This window comes from Chanodichthys erythropterus, chromosome 24, assembly GCF_024489055.1.
Source record: "Chanodichthys erythropterus isolate Z2021 chromosome 24, ASM2448905v1, whole genome shotgun sequence".
Classification (NCBI taxonomy): domain Eukaryota; kingdom Metazoa; phylum Chordata; class Actinopteri; order Cypriniformes; family Xenocyprididae; genus Chanodichthys; species Chanodichthys erythropterus.
Window position 1 is genome coordinate 3,693,431 of NC_090244.1, and position 22,566 is coordinate 3,715,996.

General features: G+C 36.5%; 1 protein-coding gene across 10 annotated transcripts in view; it reads right to left on the reverse strand.

The window, feature by feature from the left end:
- Positions 1-22,566, reverse strand: part of si:ch211-272n13.3 (ankyrin repeat domain-containing protein 26) — a 43,387-nt gene that overhangs the window by 16,142 nt on the left and 4,679 nt on the right. For 7 of the 10 annotated variants that reach the window (XM_067379586.1, XM_067379581.1, XM_067379585.1 and 4 more), the window contains 22 exons: positions 22,436-22,508; positions 22,292-22,349; positions 20,005-20,207; positions 17,502-17,634; positions 17,345-17,409; positions 16,413-16,512; positions 16,064-16,153; positions 15,573-15,622; positions 15,082-15,157; positions 13,611-13,655; positions 12,004-12,306; positions 11,852-11,929; positions 11,702-11,766; positions 9,392-10,162; positions 5,953-6,176; positions 4,498-4,695; positions 4,014-4,044; positions 2,624-2,765; positions 2,311-2,524; positions 2,029-2,212; positions 1,777-1,923; positions 583-969 (listed from right to left, as the gene is read on the reverse strand). In XM_067379586.1, coding sequence (XP_067235687.1) covers positions 583-969; positions 1,777-1,923; positions 2,029-2,212; positions 2,311-2,524; positions 2,624-2,765; positions 4,014-4,044; positions 4,498-4,695; positions 5,953-6,176; positions 9,392-10,162; positions 11,702-11,766; positions 11,852-11,929; positions 12,004-12,306; positions 13,611-13,655; positions 15,082-15,157; positions 15,573-15,622; positions 16,064-16,153; positions 16,413-16,512; positions 17,345-17,409; positions 17,502-17,634; positions 20,005-20,207; positions 22,292-22,349; positions 22,436-22,508 — 3,637 coding nt within the window. The remainder of the gene's footprint in view (positions 1-582; positions 970-1,776; positions 1,924-2,028; positions 2,213-2,310; positions 2,525-2,623; positions 2,766-4,013; positions 4,045-4,497; positions 4,696-5,952; positions 6,177-9,391; positions 10,163-11,701; positions 11,767-11,851; positions 11,930-12,003; positions 12,307-13,610; positions 13,656-15,081; positions 15,158-15,572; positions 15,623-16,063; positions 16,154-16,412; positions 16,513-17,344; positions 17,410-17,501; positions 17,635-20,004; positions 20,208-22,291; positions 22,350-22,435; positions 22,509-22,566) is intronic. The other 3 variants (XM_067379587.1, XM_067379590.1, XM_067379588.1) reach the window with 3 other exon arrangements.

Sequence of the window (22,566 nt, forward strand, 5' to 3'; positions counted from 1 at the left end):
TCAACTTTGAGTAAAACGCTGCGCTCATCACTGTCACTTTTTAGCCAGCCGTCCAATCAGAGTGGAGGAGGGGCGGGACAAATACAACACTGGCCAACTGATATTCCGTATCATAACAACAAAGCGTCTCAACGGAAAAAAACGCTGCGCTGCAGAAGCGCTCTCAAGCGCCCACAGACGGGCGTTTTAAGCAGAGCGCCTAGCGTTTTCAGCTGGCTACAAACGCTCTGGTGGACACACGGCCTAAATGCTCTTTAAGTATTAGCCCTACAGTACAAAGTACCCCCTCAATGAAAGTCTATGGGAGTTTTCGCAGTTTTGATCGTCCGTTTAACAAAAATCGTAATCAGTTAGAATCGGATCAGTTAGAAATCATACAGCACATTGAGTCAGAACAGTCTGAAGGTCTGAGTCGAGTTTGGTGGTTGTAGATACTGCTTAAAATTTAGTCTCAGAAGAAGAAGAAGAAGAAGAAGAAGAAGCTTTAATAGTAGATCAGCTTTGTCATTCCAACATAATAAAGGACAAATCTTGACCAAAATCCTTTTTCTTTTGGTTCAACACAAAAGGAGAGCGTCTGACCTGACATCTCTCGGCCTCCTGTAGCGCCGCCTGCAGTCGTGCCCTGCTCGCCTCAGCCTCGGCCTCCAGCTGCTGCTTCACCTGCCTCTCGTGCTCCAGTTTCGCGGTGATCATGGAGCATTCGGCCTTCAGCGCGCTGAGTTGCCCGTTGTACTGGAACACGGTCTGGGCCAAGGCCTCCTCGCTCAGTTTCATGTCCCTGCGGGTGTCCTCCAGTCTCTCGCGTAGAGTGTCTCTTTCCTCCGCGAGTCGAGACTCTTCCTGCCGGCTGTGACACTGCGAGCGGTCCAGCTCGGCCCGAGCGGAGTTCAGCTCATCCTGAAGGGTTCGGTTTTGTTGCATCAAGTCTCGCTCACGGTCTGATGCCTCGGTTAGCTGGGACATGGCCTGAGAACAGCAGCAATAAATAACATGAGACAAACAGTTTATTACCGTTTAAAAAAAGAGTCCTTGAAAAACATGACACAGTATGTGGCTTGATTGCACTAGAGTGATTGGCTCTATAACACGGTAAGTTAATGCCTAAGTGCAGGTCATTAGGACAAAGCCTGAAAATCTGACCAATCACATGTCAGAGAACAGGATTAGAGCAGTTGGGTTACATAGATGATCTGCTGACTAAGTTCACTGCTTCTATGAGGTAAACCTAAACCTTGAAGTTCCTTTATTTGATTTTAACACATTTTATTAATAAAGGAAAGAGGGGAATTGTAATTTTAAATATGAACAGTTTTCAGATTTAGTTACATTGGTAGTTTGTTCTCGATTATTTTCGATTATTCTTCATGGTTTCTTAGATGGGATGTGATAAAAGCTGCAAAGCTATGATGTCACTGCATATGTGAATGTAAACATATGATGTCAGACTCCAAAGCTATGACATCACTGCACATGTGATTGTAAACATATGATGTCAGCGCATATTGGACTGTAAAGCTATGACATCACTGCACATGTGATTACGATTTTTTTATTTTTTTATTTTTTTATTTTTTTGGGACGTTTTTGCCTCTATTATGATAGGATAGTAAGTAGACAGGATGCAAAGTGGGAGAGAGAGAGGAGGACAGGATCAGGAAAGGTCCGCGAGCCGGGACTAGAACTCAGGGCGCCAGAAGTGCAGCGGCGCTATATGTCTGCTAACAGAAGTAGCACATTTCTTAAAGCTGGTAATATCTGAGGTGACAGCGGTACCTCATTGCTCTTGTTGAGGTTGCGGAGGTTCTCCTCCTCGATGTCCTGCTGCTTACGCAGGTGGTTGTTGAGTAACTCCTCATGTAGAGCGCGAGCACTGCGCTCATGAGACAGGAGACGTTGAGACTCGTCTCTATCCTCCTCAAGCTAAACATACAAACACAGACACACACACACACTGTTCAACACTGAGATAACCATGTTATAAGCTGTTTTTCCCAGCAGGGGGCAGTAAAATCTAACAGTCTGCACCTGTTTGATGCTGTTCTTCAGGGCTCTGATCTCCAGTTCCAGACTCCGGACTTTCAGCTCAGCTTTGTGGCGCTCCTCGGCCTCGGCCCGCTGCTGCTCCTCTTTCCTCTGTAGCTGCTCACGGGTTTTATTGTACAGCATGAGAGCGCTCTGATGCTTTTCCTGTTCCTGTCTCAAAAGGAACCTTTCATGAGGAGAGAGAGAGAAAGAGAGAGTCAATGGCATTGTTAAAAACCCTGTTGAGCTGCCGACCTCCTTCCACATGCACTGAGATGAGCTCACTTGAGATTGTTCATGTCAGTTTCCAGCTCCAGTCTGAGATGTTCTAGGCTGGACTTGCTGCCTCTGATCTCATCCAGCAGGAGCTTGAGCTCGTTGCGTTCTTGCTCCAGCTGAGAGGTTTTATCCGCCAGGCGACTGTGTCTGTCCCTCTCCCTCTGGATTGTGCGCTCATACTCGTGAAACATGTTTTGTAGTTTCACAACGCTCACCGAGTCTGCGGGGTGGACATAAGAGGAGACTTAAGCAAACATCTTCATTTGCTGAACACCTGATTATCGGTTTATTTGCAGCTGGTTGGTGCAGACCGACTCACCCAGATAGCTGGGGTCGAGCTGTTTGAAGAGCAGAGATGCGTTGCGGTATCCAGACACTGGAGTCTCCAGCTCTTCAGTGGGTGTGTCAGAAGACTGGGTCAGATCTTCAAAATCATCCGCCATCTCCAGCTCTCCAGTGCTCTGCATAGGAGACGATAAAAGTCAATAAAACAATGAGTATCCTGTGTTCAAGTCACCATGAAACGAAAAATTATTTTGTTTATTACAATATTGCAGTGTTTATTTATAAATTATTATTTATTATTTAATTTTTTGCCCTTGAAATCTTTCATCAAAATCCCCTCCCTCTTGCAGTGACATCACTTCTCTTCTCTGATGATGTGTTTACTGGCGTGAGGGCGGGGCAACCTGTCACTCACATGAGATCCACCAATGAACAGTCAATTCCCCATGAACAAAAGCCGATTCACTCAGATAATTGTTACAATAGGGAAGAAAGGCTATTGCAACTTCCTTTAAAGTCATTCTGACTTTAAACCGGTATATTTATAATGAGTAACATTTTACAGTATTAACCACTGTCATAACCACTTAAACACTACAGGGGTTACATAGGGCCCTATGAAATCCGTTTTTTCTTCTAAATTAATTTTTTTCCGTTTTAATTTTTCTGGATTAGGTTTTTTACCCATTTTAATTTTTTTGGACTCCATTTTAATGGTTTAATTAAATTTTAGAATTAAAAAATTTAAAAAATCATGAAACTTATACAATTTAACAACAATTTATTAAAAATTTTACAAAAAATATTTTTTTTATAACTGTATGAAATACGTTTTATTTTTTTCCCCTCAAATTCCATTTTATTTTGACCAAATTCAGTTTTCTGGATTCCATTTTAATGGTTTTATTAAATTTTATTAATCAAAACGCATATTTAATTTATTGAATTCATAAAAACAAAATGCATTAATTTCTATGAATTGTTTTGTTTTTGTTTTTTCAGAAATTCTGTGTTAAATTTTCTGGCAATCAAATGAAGGCATAAAATATTAATTTTAATGATCTTTTAATCATATGATAAACTTTTGTCAAGCAAACAAATTTATTATTTTTATTATTATTTTTACATTAAGACAGCTAAATTCTACTGTACAACAGTAATATATTTTTGTCACAATTTCTTTTATTTTGATGGGTTGCCGTGTTTATGATATGACGATAGTTTTTCTCATCAAATAGTCTTTTTGTGGTTTAATATTCATAGACACTAGTCTATATCGTGATCTGATTTAAGTGCTCACCTACTTTTTATTTATTCATCAAAAATTTGACAAATTGCGTGACATTCCGAGTTATACAGTAAATTACATCGCCGTTTTCTGCATCATGGAAATCATAAATTACCTTTCCAAGAAAGAAACTCACCTGCTCTTTCCTACACCTTGAAGAAGGAGACCTGTCAGAACAGAGGGGTACGGAAGAAAAAACATGATTTTAGACAAATTTATGTTTGATCAGCCAACAAAGGTCTACCGGAGAGCAAGTTTGGTGCTCTAAAATGAAGATATAATGCAGTATTCTCTTTAAAATATTAAATGTTATAACAAGGCCCAAATGGAATCTGCGCTCTTTTCATTTATTCTACACTGATTGTGGGTAAAAGGAATTCTGATGAATGATTTAAATATGTCAAACGAGTTGATCAAAACTGAGCACACTGCATTCTTATTGTTAGCTAAAAAACTTTTCAAATTATTCAAAATATTTTTAAAATTCAGAATTCTATGGGCACAGATTCTGCACAGGCCAAGTTATACTTATAATGTTGCTGCTGCAAAACTGCGACAGATAAAAATCGATATTTTGTAATGAAGCTGCATTAAAAAGCATGTAAATACTGCATGTATACCTCCTGTCCTCCTCCGACAGCTCACTTAAAGTACTATCATCAAAGACAGACTCGAGGTCTCCGTTATGGCGTGTCGCGGGCCGGGAGGGTTTTCCCTGCAGCGGGGGAGCTACACAGAGATTTCTCGCTTGGCTACCTACAGTTTTCTTTTCCTCCTCCTTTTCATCTTCCTCACCATGTGGTGGTGCCCTGTCAGTACTGGAGGTGCACAGATCTCATCATGAAGTTGAAATGAAAGATTTAATCAAAATAATAGAACAAATGTCAACTTCACACCCTCCACCAGGGAAACACCCAGAAAATAAATAAGCAATGATGATACCAGTAAAATCAGAGCGTCAGCAAAAACCTGATGGCTTTTTTGCTGTTTTCATTAGAATAAAATATAACAGACTGATAAGTTAAAAATATAACACAATACTTGTATACCATGGCTATTGTTTTTGACTGCAAGCATATTCTTTAGATCTAGAATGAAAAAAAAATCTATCAGGCTGTTTACTGAAAGCTCTTTACTTCAAGGTGTCCTCAGGATTTTTCCAGCAATGTTTGAAACTCTGCTTAAGCACATGGGATAAAAAGAATTCCCGAGCAAAACAAAAACTAAATTAATTGTAATTTTTAAAATAAAATAAAAATAAATTTTAAAAATAAAATAAAAATAATTTACATTTTTTGAATAAAAATAAAATAAAATAATTGTAATTTTTATTAAAAAAATAATAAAATAATTTTTAAATAAAAATAATTTTAATTTAAATTTCTATTTTAAAAATTAAAATAAAATAAAAATTAAAAATTAAATTAAAACAATTTTTTAATTTTTTTATTTTAATTGTAATTTCTAAATTAAAAATACATTTTTAGTTTATTTTAAAAATAAAAATAAATTATTTTAATTTTTAAAATTAAAATTAAAAATTAAAATTATTTTAATTTTTATTTAAAAATGTAATTTTTGATTGAAATAAAAATTGAAATAAAAAAAAAATAATAATAATAATAATAAAAAGTTATTCAATAAAAATAAATAAATAAAATAAAGTTATTCAATAGCTATGTTTCCATCCACCTATTTTTAAGCAAATTTAGGGACATCACACAAAATACACTGGATGGAAACACCAAAAAGCACACAAATTCTAAAAATGTGCATGAAAAAAATTATATGCTCAATTGATAAAAATTATATGCTCAATTGAGATATGCTCACATCTCAATACAGACACACATCTTCCATTTTTATTGCAAATATTTCGCACCAATTTCCAAGGAAGTGACCTTTTTTTTTTCTTGAATACATGGGATTGAAACGCTGCTTTATTTTATGCGATATTCCTATTTTGTGCGCAAGTTAAATTCCCAACTTTGGATGAAAGCATAGCTTTTGTGATTGGATCAAAAAGGAAATTCCTAACTTCACATTAATCCCATCTAGTAATGTGACATATATACCTTCTTGGACTTCTTGTCAGATGTCTTGGTGAAACACTACCCTCTCTTCCCAAACACCTGCCGTCAGCCATCCCTTCCTGTTGAGGTTTTGGGTTCCCAGACTTGGTGTCAGTTTTCTTCCCTTTTCCTTGGTCAAGTTCAGCTCCTTCTCTGGATCCTCCAGTATCCCATAAAGCACTGGGTTGGTGTTCTCCCCTCATACCATCAGTCTGTTCCTTACCACCCTAAACAGAAGATATTAAGGAAAGAACATTCTAGATTTAAACCCACTTCTGGGAAATGTTGAATTGATCATGCAACATTCATATACAGTCACATACAAGACAAAACACATCAAAAACACCACACAAAACAGCATGTCTTCTTTTCTTATTTAAAAAGAAGCGCTAGCAACATAAAAACACTTCAATCCAACATTAACTGAGAAGTTCCAACCACAGAGGGTTAAAAACAGTGGTTGAAAACTCATCAGTTGAGACACATCATAAAAACACACACTAACACAAGAATGACAGATCTTCAGGAAGATGAAGAGAGATCTTCAGACAGCTGAAGGAAAGCATCCTTGGCACACACGACAGATGAGGTGTGAACTGACGCACATGTGTGGCCTCGAGTGAATCATTTGACACCAGTGCAGAAAATTAACTGATAAATATTTAATAAGAGTGACAGACTGGATTCAACACAAGTGCTGGTCAGCTCACACTGACATCTTACAAACGTTAAGACAGATACAGGACAAGATGGGACAACGGACCCCATTAAATCAAGCTTTGTCTTTTAGCATAGTACTAACAGCTGAATCATTTATTGATCAATTTGCCAATGTAGCAGCATACTACTGTCTCAAACATTTATTGTTGTGAACCCTATGAACATTATGAACAAATCATGGATTTGCCAGGCTTTGGTGTAAACTAAAAGATGGCTTTTATATATATATATATATATATATATATATATATATATATATATATATATATATATATATATATATATATATATATATATATAACTAATAAAAATGCACATAATAAAATAACTAAAAGTGAAAAAAAAATATATATATATATATATATATATATATATATTTTTTTTTTTTTTCACTTTTAGTTATTTTATTATGTGCATTTTTATTAGTTATATATATATATATATATATATATATATATATATATATATATATATATATTATATATACATACATATATATATATATATATGAAAATATAAAAACAGCCAATTCAAAATAATAATTCAAAACACTATAACATTATATAAATAATAATAATAAAAATAACACAGATTTAATGGGGTTTTAAAATGCATGAAGAATGTAAATGACAAGAAAACACTGGAATGAGTAGAAATGCTAGTTTAAAAACCGCTGACAACAAGACAATAGCTCCGTTTCAAAAACTAGTGTGCCGTCTCGCTGACTACTCCCTACATAGGCAACTGCCTTCTAAGGCACCATGCTAACTGTCATGAAACCTCACAAATGACTTATTTGAAAGGTTTTATTTAGGCAGCAACTCCTTATATAAAGCACATGGGAGGCTTTCACAACTGAGTTAAAGGCACAATATGTAATTTTTTGCCACTAGAGGTCGCCTATTGAAAACAAAGGTGTAGCTTGATGACACCGAGTTTTTCCACCTCACAGCCGATGTAAACAATCTGACGGGACTCATGAAATCATGTTCATGGATGGGATTATTAACGTTGTATGAAGCAGAGCAAGACTGAGTGTTGTGAGAGAGGAACGAGGCTGCTGGAGCGATTCCTAATGAGAGATGAACGCGACACACGGCTCGAGAGCAGCGGGACTTTTATTATGCCAATAATAAAATTTATTATCCACGGTCCTGGATAAAATTGCTTATTTCTCTGGATTTAAACATTCTTGGAAACATCTGGGATAATGTAAGTACAGAAGTCAACAAAGTATATAACATTTGCTCTAGTGGTTTTTGGTTATTTTAATCCAAAAATCTTACATATTGTGCCTTTAACATGTTGCTAAGCTAACGACACAAAACTTCAATAATAAGATAAAAATACATAGAGAACACATAAATAATGGGTTTAATTATATTGAACTACTTTATCGGTATGTTCAGTTCTGTATAAAATGGGAATATTTACAAATTTACAATTACAACATTTAATTATAAATGTGTCAAATGCATCACGCTAAAAGCAATGCATTGCACCATGATCATATATTTACAGATACAGTGTCAAGTTAATGAGAGTTCAGCTTTTAATATAAGCTCTTAAAGGATTAGTTCACTTTTAAATAAACTTTTCCTGATAATTTACTCACCCCCATGTCATCCAAGATGTCCATGCCTTTCTTTCTTCGGTCAAAAAGAAATTAAAGTTTTTGATTAAAACATTCCAGGATTATTCTCCTTATAGTAGACTTCAATGGGCACCAAACTGTTGAAGGTCAAAATTAGTTTCAGTGTAGCTTCAAATTGTTCTACACGATCCCAGATGAGAAATAAGGGTCTTATCTAGTGAAACCATTGCTCATTTTCTGAAAAAAATTTAAAATTATATAAGTTTTAACCATAAATGCTCATCTTGAACTAGCTCTCTTCTTCTTCTCTATTTGAATTCCAGCAGTGTAGACACTGCTAAGTGTATTACTGCCCTCCACAGGTCAAAGTTTGAACTAATTGTTATATACTATTGAACTAGCAAAATTAATTCAAACTTTGACCTGAGGAGGGCAGTAATACACTTAGCAGCATCTACACTGCTGGAATTCTAATAGACGAGAAGAAGAAGAAGAGAGCTAGTTCAAGATGAGCATTTATGGTTAAAACGTATATAATTTTACATTTTTTTCAGAAAATGAGCGATGGTTTCACTAGATAAGACCCTTATTTCTCATCTGGGATTGTGGAGAACAATTTGAAGCTGCACTGAAACTAATTTTGACCTTCAATCGTTTGATGCCCATTCAAGTCCACTATAAGGAGAATAATCCTGGAATGTTTTCATCAAAAACTTTAATTTCTTTTCGACTGAAGAAAGAAAGAAAGGTGAGTAAATTATCAGGAAAATTTTATTTAAAAGTGAACTAATCCTTTAATCTTTGCTAAAACAAGGTATCTCTGAAGGTAGCGTAATTTTGCTGCTAACCATTTCAAACAGCCATCATGTCAGAAGCATGTTTATGATGCTGTCTAGGTAGTCAGCTCACTAGGTTTGGAACGGAGCTAATGATTAGCATAACCAGAGATGGAGAAGAGTGGTGTAATTTGGCCGGCCAGCATCTGGTCAGTATTATTAGATGAAGCTGGAGTTTTTCGCCGGCATAGACTTCATATTTTGAGTTTACATGAATGAAGAACAGGAAGACAGAGGCAAACTGAAAGTCTTCATTTGGTAAGTTTGTCAGAGACTCCTCCCGGGGTCCTACCTCAAGTCTGGACTTCCACAGGCCCTCATCAACCTCATCAGAGTCAGAAGAGGGCACTTCTAGAATTTTAGGTGGGACTTTCAGTTCATTCTCAGCAAGTAATGGAGGTCTGTAAAGTTCTTCAGGTTCTTCATCTATATCGCTTTCAGATTCTCGTTGACAGTTTTCTTTTCTTCCACTATTAGCTTCCTCATTTTCGTCAGTGCCATCCGCTTGGTTCTCTGGCTGCTGGGCCTCATCCGCCAGGGCATCTGGAATGATTTGAGGGTTGTGTTGATCGTTGGGAAGCTCTGCATCGCTGACCTCAACACTAACTGTGCGGTGAACGCTTTCGGACTGAGAGTCCTCCAGACCTGACTCTCTCTGCTCAGGGATGGGCAAAAGTATGGCACTTCTTGCCCGGGCGGTGGGCCGCACTATTGGCTCTCCCTCTTCCTCGCTGGAATCATCCCCATCTGCTTCCTTTTCCACCTCTTCTTCTTCCTTTTCATTATCCTGTTGTGTTTCTTTCCATTCCTGCTCCAAAAGGTCACCCAATTCCTTGTGCTCAAGTTCTCCGAACTTCTCTTTTAGTTCAGCGGCCACATTTTTGTACTGGGACTTGGTCTCCTTTTTTTCATTCTCCACCCAGATTTTCTCATAGCGTTCCTCCCAGGGAATCTCATCAGTGTTCTCATCATGTTCGTCCTCTCTAGGAGAGGTTGGGAGCTTCAACGGTTCATTAGATGGCTTATTTATGTTTACAGAAGATGTTTGTAATGCCTGTCTTGCCTTTATTTGCATATTTGGACAAAAGAATAGAATTAACAATGAAAAACCAACAAGTCTGGTTGACAAGGACTTCAGACCAAACTTAGGACACATGCATGTGACTCGTGCCAACATTTAAAACTGTATCACTGTCACAAACACCACATTTAACTAAAATAAGGCAGCACATGGTGACATTAAAGACCTAATCCAATGAAGAAAACACATCACTGTAGCTTCCAATTATACCCAGTAAGGCAAAAAACTGTACTTTAAACAATTAATTGAATAAGAAACAGAGTTTCCCTATTTTAAATAAATCAAAAAAATGGTGAAAATGAAAACCAGATTAAGCTTTTCATTACTGAAAAGTGTCTGCAAAGTTTGTGCTAAAAATAAATTATTAAATAAATTTTTTTATAGTGACAATGCAACATTCCTGTCAAACAAAAAAATAAAATGCGATATTAAATGAAAGAAAATGCAATATTAAATGAGTCCTATTATGCCCCTTTTACAAGATGTAATATAAGTGTCTTCAGAATGTGTCTGTGAAGTTTCAGCTCAAAATCCCCCACAGATCATTTATTATAGCTTGTCAAATTTGCCCCTATTTGGATGTGAGCAAAAACACGCCGTTTTTGTGTGTGTCCCTTTAAATGCAAATGAGCTGCTGCTCCCCGCCCCTTTCCAGAAGAGGGCGGAGCTTTAACAGCTCAACAACAACAAAGCTGGAGAATCTCACGCAGCCAAAATGAGGATTGTCAGTAACGGTGTTCAGCCTTACATTGTTCAAACCGGAGTCGACACTGATGGAGAGACTCAGGAAGAAGATACAACTTTTAGACGTTTCTGAATGGTTAGTGGATAAATTGATGTAGTTGCTGTGGAGTTGATTCAACTCATCCAATTGACCCTCGTTTATGAAGCAGTTCGGCATGACAACAACACTCTACTACAACAACTCTTCCTCTTCTCTAAAGCAGCCCAATATGGCCCCGCCCCCTTTGTTGAGTGTTCTCGGGGGCGGGGTTTATGTAAATTTTAGGGTTAGTGATGTCACCAAACCGGCCGTTTGTTGTAGTCCTTAAAAAGCGATTTCTGTAAAAGAAAATATCTCCCTTTGCATTGAACTTTGAGTGTCGTAACTTTGCAGATGTTGTTTATGCTCAAACATCAACATTACACACTAACTAAAATTAAAAAAAGTGAAATCATAATCAACCACCCCTTTAAAATGAAAATGCAAATGTGAAAAAGAAATTTCAACACTTTGTAAAAAAATTTCTTAATGCAAGCACAATAACAGTGACATAATTCAAGTTAAAATGTCTAGTTTAGGGTTTTTTGTCACATTTTTAGTTAACCTGTATGTAAATGGGCCTACTTGTACTTGCCTTGAGATTATAGTAAAGATGAAATGTAAAAGCATTTTGCATTTTATTTTTTAATTTGACAGGGACGATGCATTGTGCCTGTGAAAATTAACCAGGTTTTCGGTTTTATTTTATTTGTTTATTTAAAATTGACTTCCATAGAGTTTGGATGAATTCCACCCACCTGATCTGCATTTTCACTTGCGTCAGAACTGTTTTCACTCTCGTCATCTTCAGCTTTGGGTTGAACTGCAGAGAAATTCAGACACATTACTATACAATATAAAACACAGATAGGACACCGAATGTTCATCTTTACATTGAAGAGATTTACCTGCGTCGGGCTCAGCTATGTTTGGCAGTGAATTTGTTGTCTTGGCTGGACTGGAGGTGTCTGTATCCCAGTCTGATTCTGTGTATCAATAAATCAATTACTCAGACATTCACTAGAAACTGTTTCATTATAGTAAAGATTTCTAGTTTCACCTTCACTCTCTGGCCTCTGATTCGAGTCCAAGCGCAGGCGTGGCAGTGGTCGTGGCTTTGAGCGGTCGTTTGGGTTGAGAGATCGTGGACTAGGAAGAGGTTGTGTGCTTGAGGTTGTGGGTTTGTTGTTTTTCTCTGGACTGGCTTCTTCATGTTCCCTGGTGTCCACTTCCTGCTGCTGAGGTGTTATGGGTAGTGCAGAAGCTGCTGGGCTTTCAAAGACTGGTTCCTCCTCCAGCTTATGAACTGGGAAGTTCTTACTGGCCTTACTGGTGGTGCTGGCGGAGTCCCAGTCTGAAGCATCTATGAGAGGCAGTGAAAATAAACAAAAAAAGCAAACTAGGGTTGTGCCGATAGACGATAGACAGAGTTATCGCTGATGACTGATGCCTTTGACGATAAATGGCTAGTTTTACCATTAATGTATTAAATTATTATTAGCAGTAGTAGTACTGTTGTTGTTTTTATTATTAGGCTAGTATTATTATAAAATTAATATTAGGAACTACAATTCATTTGCCTTCTCTAATTTCATAACAACATCACCACATAACCACACTTATGACACCGTCAGGCAAAGGCGAAAATGGCATTGTTGTTTGTCAGCATTTTGTTTTGTTTCCATAGCACATTAACAAAACATTTGAACTCTTTCCCTGCCATTGACGGAATTTTCTGGCTTTCTGTGTTTTCACTGTTATATGGTAGGGGGCGCTATTATGCAATCTCTGAAAGAATAGAAAATCTCCTGATCAAAACACAGGAGAAGAAGAAGCAAGTGATAGCATATGTAATCATATGCATATTTAAAATAACGCAATCATAAACCAGCAAATAAATCAAAAATGCCCAATGTCATGAATGAAATGTCGACCCAGGATGAGCTACAGGACTGTGAAGCTTTGGGGGGTGTTGATGGATTTGATCTACTCCATCTATGTTTTGATCATCGTACTGAATCTGATCCAGATGTAGTCTTTGACAAAAACGTGATTTTCTCAGCTTTTTGCTCAAAATGTTGCTTTTTTTTTTTAATAAAACTTACCCACATTCAAGTGTTGATAAAAAAAAACACAATCTCGCAATCTCACAGGCTGACGATAGGATGATATGACTATGGAGCATATCGCCCAACACTAATACAAACCCCAGAGACTATCTTCACTGCCAGTGCGGAGCTGAAGACTTTTCATTGACATTCTCACTGAAGATCTTTCAAAATAAGCAGATTCACAAAAAGTATTTTTTAAATGTTAAATATGTATTTATTTTCAGCATTTTTGCCATTTGACAGAAGATAGTCAAGAAAAGACCAGGGGGAAATGGGACAAAGGCAAGCTGGACTCAAACTTTTGTCACCCACAGTACTACGCTAACTGCTAGGCCACGGCTCTGATATTAGCAAGCATCAGCAGAACTATAAACATCCAACGAAGGTACATAGAGCGCAAGCGCTTGAGTATCTGACCTGGAGGACATTGGCGATTTGCTTTTGTGTAAAATAAGACAAAAACATGAACACGTGAGGACATACAAAACATACATTCAATGCAAAATTTGAAGAATGATCCCAGAATGTTTTAGTGAAGCAAAAACTTCAAGATTACCCTCGAGATCATCAGCATCTCCCAAACCAAGTTCTTCCATCAGGTCTGCAAGAACAGAGAATTTTATTCTAGAAGCCAAACATGTTACATCTTTATGGAAGCTTGTTTCCACCACGGAATAAAACAATTTAAAAGGTAATTGTGACTTTTTATCTCACAATTCTGACTTTTTTCTTGCAATTGTGAGTTTATATCTGCAAGTATATATCTCGCAATTTCAAATTTATATCATGCAATTCCGACTTTACATCTCGAAATTCCGACTTTATAACTCGCAATTCCGACTTTATAACTAGCAATTCCGAATTTTATCTCACAATTCCGAATTTATATCTCGCAATTCCTACTTTACATCTCGCAATTCCGACTTTACATCTCGAAATTCCGACTTTACATCTCGAAATTCCGACTTTACATCTCGAAATTCCGACATTACATCTCGAAATTCCGAATTTATATCTCGCAATTCCGAATTTATATCTCGAAATTCCAACTTTATAACTGGCAATTTCAATTTTATATCTCGCAATTCCGAATTTATATCTCGCAATTCCTACTTTACATCTCGCAATTCCGACTTTACATCTCGAAATTCCGACTTTATAACTCGCAATTCCGAATTTATATCTCACAATTCCGAATTTATATCTCGAAATTCCAACTTTATAACTGGCAATTTCAACTTTATATCTTGCAATTCCGCCTTTATAACTCATAATTACGACTTTATAACTCACAATTCCAACTTTTATATCTCGAAATTCCAACTTTATAACTGGCAATTTCAACTTTATATCTCGTAATTCCGAATTTATATCTCGCAATTCCTACTTTACATCTCGCAATTCCGACTTTACATCTCGAAATTCCGACTTTATAACTCGCAATTCCGAATTTATATCTCGCAATTCCGAATTTATATCTCGAAATTCCAACTTTATAACTGGCAATTTCAACTTTATATCTTGCAATTCCGCCTTTATAACTCATAATTACGACTTTATAACTCACAATTCCAACTTTTATATCTCGAAATTCTGACTTTATAACTCGTAATTCCGACATTATATCTTGCAATTCTGAATTGATATCATGCAATTCTGACTTTATAACTCGCAATTCCGAATTTATATCTCGCAATTCCGAATAATATCTCGCAATTCCGAATTTATAACTCATAATTCCGACTTTATAATTCACAATTCCGAATTTATCACTCACAATTCCAGCAATTCCGACTTTATATCTCGCAGTTCTGACTTTATAACTCACAATTCTGACTTTATAACTCGCAATTCTGACTTTATAACTCGAAATTGCGACTTTATATTACGCAATTCTGAGAAAAAAGTCAGTCAATTATGAGATAAATGTCACAATTACCTTTTTTATTTTTTTATTCAGTGGGCAAACAAGCTTCCATACAAATTAGTTTAATAGTTGTGTTAAAAAAATAAATTGAAGAGATGACCTGTTTTCTTATTGGCTTCTTTTGAATCCATCAGCTTACTAAGAACAGACACTGGCTCTCTTTTGATCACTTTGGGCTGTGAAGAAAAATGTTACATTTGTTAATAAATTAAAAAATTATTATTTATTTATATTTATACATTTACATTTACTTTTTTGCATTTGCTGGATGCCTTTATCCAAAACGAATTACGTTGCATTGAAGGTATACTTTTTTTTAATCTTTTTTTTTTTTTTATCAGCATACGCCTGTAGCTCAAACTGATCTACTATTTGAGCTACAGGAGTACATTAATATTTAAATACAATTAATATTAATATATGGTATTATCACATCATATAATAATAATATTAATGTATCAATATTAATATAACTATAGTATTATAATATTAATATAATTAACAATGCAGCAAAGCAATGTAATCCTTTGTATTTCCACCATTTTTTCCACCAATCAAGTTCAATAACTGCAATTTTAAAATGATGCTTACTGGTATTTCAGTTTCCTTCTCTTCTACATCATCCTCATCATTTCTTAAAACTGAAAGGCATAAAAAAAACAAAACATCAGAAATATCAACTCCCCTAAACAAAACAAATATTAATGGACAAAGACAAGCCTCCATGCGGCGAGTGCGCGGGCATGCACATGCAGCGATGGAGATCTCCCATGATGCCTGTGAACTGGGGTTTGAGGGTGGCAAAATACTCAAACACTTAAAAGGAAACCATTTAGCTACAATGTTAATTTAATGAACTCATCTTGTAAACATGAGCAACAATAATGGGCCTTCCCCACTATAAGCAGATATTAGTCTCATCACATGCCATGAACGCACAGATGACAACAGACACATAAGACAAGAGATCAAGATCCGAGGACAAGGTGTTAATGTGACGGCTGGAGACACTGCAGGGGATTATGGGAGATGATTAATCCAGCGGGACAACAGCAAATCATGAGGCAGATCAGAATGCCTACCCATCGGCCTGCAGCCTCCTGGCTGGCCTATACTTCTCAATAAATTAATGTCCCTCCCTCCTCTTACGAAGGAGGGAACGTATAAGAAGTCTACAAAAGAATTCAATGAGATTATGAAATGCAAATCTACAAATAACCTACACTTCTCATTATTTAGCATAGCATGTAAAACATCCGTTAAGCAGAAGCAATGGAAAATGTCAATCTTATCTGCATATTTTTAAGCATGAAATGGTTGCAGAAGGCTACAGACAAAGCTATTATGGTATTACCGGTACGCTTTAAAATGCAATCATATTTTTATATAGTAAAAATATATAAAATAAATCACTGCCAATGTCATGCATACCTTCAGTGTTCTCCTCACAAATACTGGACATGGATTTATGTGGTTTGGCAGGAGTGTGTGGACCACTGGCCTGCTTTTTCCATGGGCTCTCAGAACCAGACTGTTAATGGAAAAAAGAGAGAACATACCAGAATGAAATAAAGTCACAGATGACATTAGGACAGGGGTTCCCAACATGTTTTCTTCACCCTCAATGATTATTTTTTCATTTTTACATTAATAAAACAACTATATGTGTATTGATTAAATTAATTTAATCCCAATTTAATTAATTAAACATGATTGTTAATTATATTAAGTAATTAAATATAACTACAAATTTATTTAATAAATGCGTTTAAATAAATAAATGTATATGTATTTTGTATTACATTAATTTCATAATTTAATTAAATATAATTATTAAATTACACAATTAGTGATTAAATACAACTGCAATTTATTCAATAAATACATTTTTAAATAACTAAAACTATTTTATGTGTTTTTTGTATTACATTAATTTCATAATTTAATTAAATATATTTTTTAAATTACATAATTAGTAATTAAATATAACTAATTTATTCAATAAATACATTTTTAAATAACTAAAACTATTTTATGTGTATTTTGTATTACATTAATTTCATAATTGTATTAAATATAATTGTTAAATAATATAATTATTCATTAAATATAATTGCAATTTAACTAATTTAATAATTTCATATCCTTTTTGTTTAACTAAGTTATATTTAATTTAGCTTGACATCTGCATTAACATCACAATTCCACAAACCTTGCAGTTCCATCACAAACCTGTAGGGGTTTTCTAAGCACTGGTTGGGGAAACCCTGTTTTAGGGTGATTGTGATGCTGTAGGCATAAAATGCATAACTATAATGGAGATTTCACCAGCTTTGCTTTGTTTAATATGCCTTGCGACTAACCTCTGAATCCCAGGGAGAGTCGTCATTTTCATCTTCTTTTTCGAGCCCCAGTTCTGAAAGGAAATCTGGAAAAACATGCACATCTAGTCACATGGTCACAAAATAAATGCCAAAATTGAAGCAAAAAGCCTTCAAACCATAAACTATGAAAATGTACCTCTTCGCTTGTCTTCGCTGGTGCCACCATTTTGAGGAACGTTAGACTTTTCACACATTTCCTCCGGTTCTTCCCTCTCATCCTCCTCTTCTTCTACATCCTCCTCTTCCTCATCCTCTGTGGATGCCTCCTCCTGTTCAAAGATGAGATGCATGCCAACATTAACACAGAGGATTTTATACTCAAGGCACTCAAAAAGTTGAACAATTCAATGAGATTAGATACATAAAAAGAACAAAAGACACGAAACAATAGGGATGAGCAAGAACAGATTTGTCAGGATTGCATCTTCAGTGTCTCCTAACCATCTCTACCACACCTAGAAACTACAACTACAAACCACAAGTCGCCACCTCCTATCCACAAGCTACAGGTATCGTCTAGAGTACCTGTAATGATCCTTGCTCTGAACGTCTTTCTTCCTTTAATGATTCGTTCTGCTCATGCAACTTCTCAAGTTCTTCCTCTTTATCATCTTCTCCATCAGAAGTGAGATCAACTTCATCTATGACGGTGTAGGGGATTTCTTCTTGAAGAGCTGGTTTTGATTCAATCACCTCTGTTAATCGTTCATCTGCAAACTCTACCGAAAGGTCACCCTCAAGATGAGAATTAGGGCTTGAACGTTGAGATTCTGGATTCATAACTGCTTCCTGTGAATTTTGATCCAAATCCTGCGATATAAAATGGATAAATGTTGAGGCTGATGGACTGCAGTGTTGGGGACTTGGTGAGCGGCTTGAGAAACTTGAGTTTTGTGGACTAGTTGCAGCTGAATGTTGAAGGCTAGGTCCAGAAGACTGCCTTGGACTTGGGTTTGTTGGGGATTTTGGACTTGTTGGAACTGGGCTCATTGCTTTTAAAGGATTTGGGCTACCTGAGAGGAATGGTTTTTCCAATTGTGCTGGACTTGATGGGGTGGAATGTTTTGGGCTACTGTTGGAGAGATTTGGAGTATGTGGTTGACTTGCATCATCAATACATTCTTCCACCATAGATTCATCATCAGAGACATCAGAGATCTGATCTATATCAGAAACTTTGACTGAGCCACTTGCAAAGTCATATTGCATTTGCTTCACTTGGCTGTCTTCGTCTTGACTTGTACTTTGGTCTTCATCACTTTGACCAACAATCATGGACACTGGTATAGCTTCACTGTCATCATCACTGTGTTCCATACGCACAGGTTCTTCATGTAAAGGACTCTGGGAAAGGTGTTCAACGGGTTCTAACAATGACCTTTTTGAATCATTGTCATCCTGAACCAAAGCCTCTTGATGTTGGTCTTTTTCTCCACTTGGCATCTCCTTGGCATCTTTATCTTCTTCAGGTGTTCCAACACTTTTGTCTGAGCCAGACTCCCAAGATACCTCAGGGCTCTCCGGTTCCTTCTGTCCCAGCAAGGTCAGAAATAAGTTCAGAGGCTTTTTCGTTTGGGCTTCTTCCTCCTCATCAACATCATCCCAATCATCTTCATCATCATCTGCAGTAGTTATGGCTTTAGACTTAGGTGATGCTGAGGGAACATCCAGACTGCTGGTGTCAAGATCAGCTATTCCTTCAGTTGGTCTCAGTAGAATATCATCGGTTTGATCTTGAAGTTGTGCATCTTCACATACAAGGGTTGTCCTTTGAGAGGCCTCCACTTCTAAACTGTTCTTCTCAATTCTCAACAGCTCCTCATCTTGATCATTATCATCCTCCCAATCATCATCATCATCATCATCATCACTATGGTTTTCATTCTTGGTCTCCATTGGATTTCTTTGTGATGTTCTGTCCACACTTGGTAAAGAAGTTGGACTTGGACTCTCATTGGCCCTCTCGTTGTCCTCCTCATCTGAGAATTTTGCCTCGACCCTGACGGCTGACACAAGACAACCATCATCTAAATCGAGAATCCCTGGAACTGGACCTCCAAAAAGTGGCTTTTCAGGAATCGTTTCTTTCACGTCCATTTTCTCTGGTGCCTCTTGTTCTTGATCTGTCCTTACCTCCAGAGGATTGTCCCCTGAGACACTGTCCTCCATCTTGTCCCACTCAGGTTGTTTGATATTCTCATCAGCCTCATCTGATTGTTCTGCGGTATCGAGAGCAATGGTTTTAGGCAATCCAGGAATGTTTGTTGTCTCACAAGCCACAGCAGCTTCCTCTTCCTCATCTTCCTCTTCCTCATCTTCTTCACCATCCTCATTCTCATCTTCTTCATCATCATCTTCTTCTTCTTCGTCATCATCATCATCATCCTCGTCTTCTTCTTCTTCCTCTTCCTCCTCCTCCTCATCTTCTTCTTCTTCTTCACCATCATCATCATCCTCACCTTCATCTTCTTCAGATTCATCCTCTGAACTTTTGTTGCCTTCCACCTCTAGGTTACTACCAGAGGGCAGCTCTGTTAACTCGTTCTGCCCACCTGACACAGCAGGGTGGAATGGGTTGAATGAAAACAAAGAAGGAAAGAGTCAATCAATGTACCACACAGAGACACGGTGAGGGTTACCTTAAGGGTGCTGCTGAAGGGGGTGGAGCTCATCTGGGGTGGGTGGGGTAAAGAGGCAGGTGGGGTTGCTACAGGGGGTTGGAGGGAGGTGCTGCTGGAGGGGAGTGGTCTGGACAGAGGTGGGCGGTTTACACCCTTATCCTCACAGTCCAGTTCTGACTCTGACCCGCTCCAGGATTTGTCTGCATCCCGATCTGCTATGACTACAGACAGAGACAGCATATCACAATGCTTAATATGGTGGCCGCAGGATAGAAAATCCCGCCTTTTTCTTTTACTTTTTGATAAAGACATCACCATGTTTTATTTTTCTAAAATGCAACATGAACAATACAGTGTTTTAGGCCCTGATTCCACATGGTATTAAGATGCGTTTTGGTCGATCGGATCACAAGTGGACGACGCTAAATACAGGTGTAAACGGGGTCTAAAATGTCTTGTCCACTTTCAACCACTTCCAGAGATAGTCGAAAACGCAATGTGTTCAAATGGCCGCAAAAGGCCGCCTACTGACCTAATGCGTAAACATTATGGGAAGCACTCTAGCCAGACGGGAATTTAAACTGTGATGGCTGAAGACCCAAGTTTGTTTTGAAGACGAAAAACGTACAATGTTCTCTCACCATTTCTGATTTCTAACACACACTCACTGTGTTTGGCTGGTATTGTGGCTGTCAGAGCAGAAACAAAAGCTGATGCTCTCCATATGTTTTCCCACCGTCTCCAGGTGTGTTCATATGTAAAATGCACAAGCTTATTTTGTCCATTAGATGGAAAGATTTGAAAAAAAACCTTACATTTACCCGCCCATAGACCCTCCCTTCGAAGAAATAAGTGGTAGAAAGTGGACAAAAGAGACGCATATAAAATACCAGGTGGAACAGGGTATGTGTCTCCCTCGTCCAATCGACCAAAATGCATCTTAATACCAGGTGGAACCAGGGCCTTAGACAAAGTTGAGCTTGAGCATCAAAATTTATGATACCACTTTTGTCCGATTTAGATTGTGATTGAAATATGTTACTGAAACAAGTTTAGCCAATAACAACTCAATCTTTCAGCATCCTAAATGGATAAGCGTAGCATGCCTATTACTTTATATATACAGTACAGTCCAAAAGTTTGGAACCACTAAGATTTTTATGTTTATAAAAGAAGTTTCGTCTGCTCACCAAAGCTACATTTATTTAATTAAAAATACAGTAAAAAACAGTAATATTGTGAAATATTATTACAATTTAAAATAACTGTTTTCTATTTGAATATATTTGACAAAGTAATTTATTCCTGTGATGCAAAGCTGAATTTTCAGCATCATTACTCCAGTCTTCAGTGTCACATGATCCTTCAGAAATCATTCTAATATGATGATTTGCTGCTCAATAAACATTTATGATTATTTTCAATGTTGAAAACAGTTGTGTACTTTTTTTTTTCCGGATTCCTTGATGAATAGAAAGTTCAAAAGAACAGCATTTATCTGAAATACAAAGCTTCTGTAGCATTATACACTACCGTTCAAAAGTTTGGGGTCAGTAAGAATTTTTATTTTTATTTTTTTGAAAAGAAATTAAAGAAATAAATACTTTTATTCAGCAAGGATGCATTAAATCAATCAAAAGTGGCAGTAAAGACATTTATAATGTTACAAAAGATTAGATTTCAGATAAACGCTGTTCTTTTGAACTTTATATTCATCAAATAATCCTGAAAAAAAATATTGTACACAAATAATTTGTACAATTGTACACATGAAATGTTTCTTGAGCAGCAGATCAGCATATTAGAATGATTTCTGAAGGATCATGTGACACTGAAGACTGGAGTAATGATGCTGAAAATTCAGCTTTGCCATCACAGGAATAAATTACATTGTGAAATATATTAAATAGTACACAGTTATTTTAAATTGTAATTATATTTCACAATATTACTGTTTTTACTGTATTTTTAATTAAATAAATGTAGCCTTGGTGAGCAGACGAAACTTCTTTTAAAAACATTAAAAATCTTAGTGGTTCCAAACTTTTGGACTGTACTGTACATTCATATATATATATAAATATATAAATCTAATTTTATATATATATATATATATATATATATATATATATATATATATATATATATATATATATATATATATATATATATATAAAAAGTTGCCAAGATGGCTGCCAAGTGGTCTGTTTGCCCTAAAGGGACTTTGCTACAGGACAGGGGCTTCAAATTACAGCATAACCACAGTTCTCACAGACTTCAAAAAACATTTAAAATTAAAACTTACCTTCTATCTTTTCCCTTTTTGATGTGCTTATGAGTTTCTTTAAGTTTACTTTCTGTTTCTGTAAAAAAAAATGTTATATTACCTAACCTAATATTACAATATCACGTTATTCAGAACTGTTTTAATGCACAACACAACAGATACCTTTGGGCTCAAATCTAACTCATCATCATCATCAGATGAAGGCCAGGAATCAGCAGCACCACTTTTTGATACCCTGCAAATGAACACATTTTAGTGCTTGATAAACTTGAATCATTTGTAGCTGCTGCCAT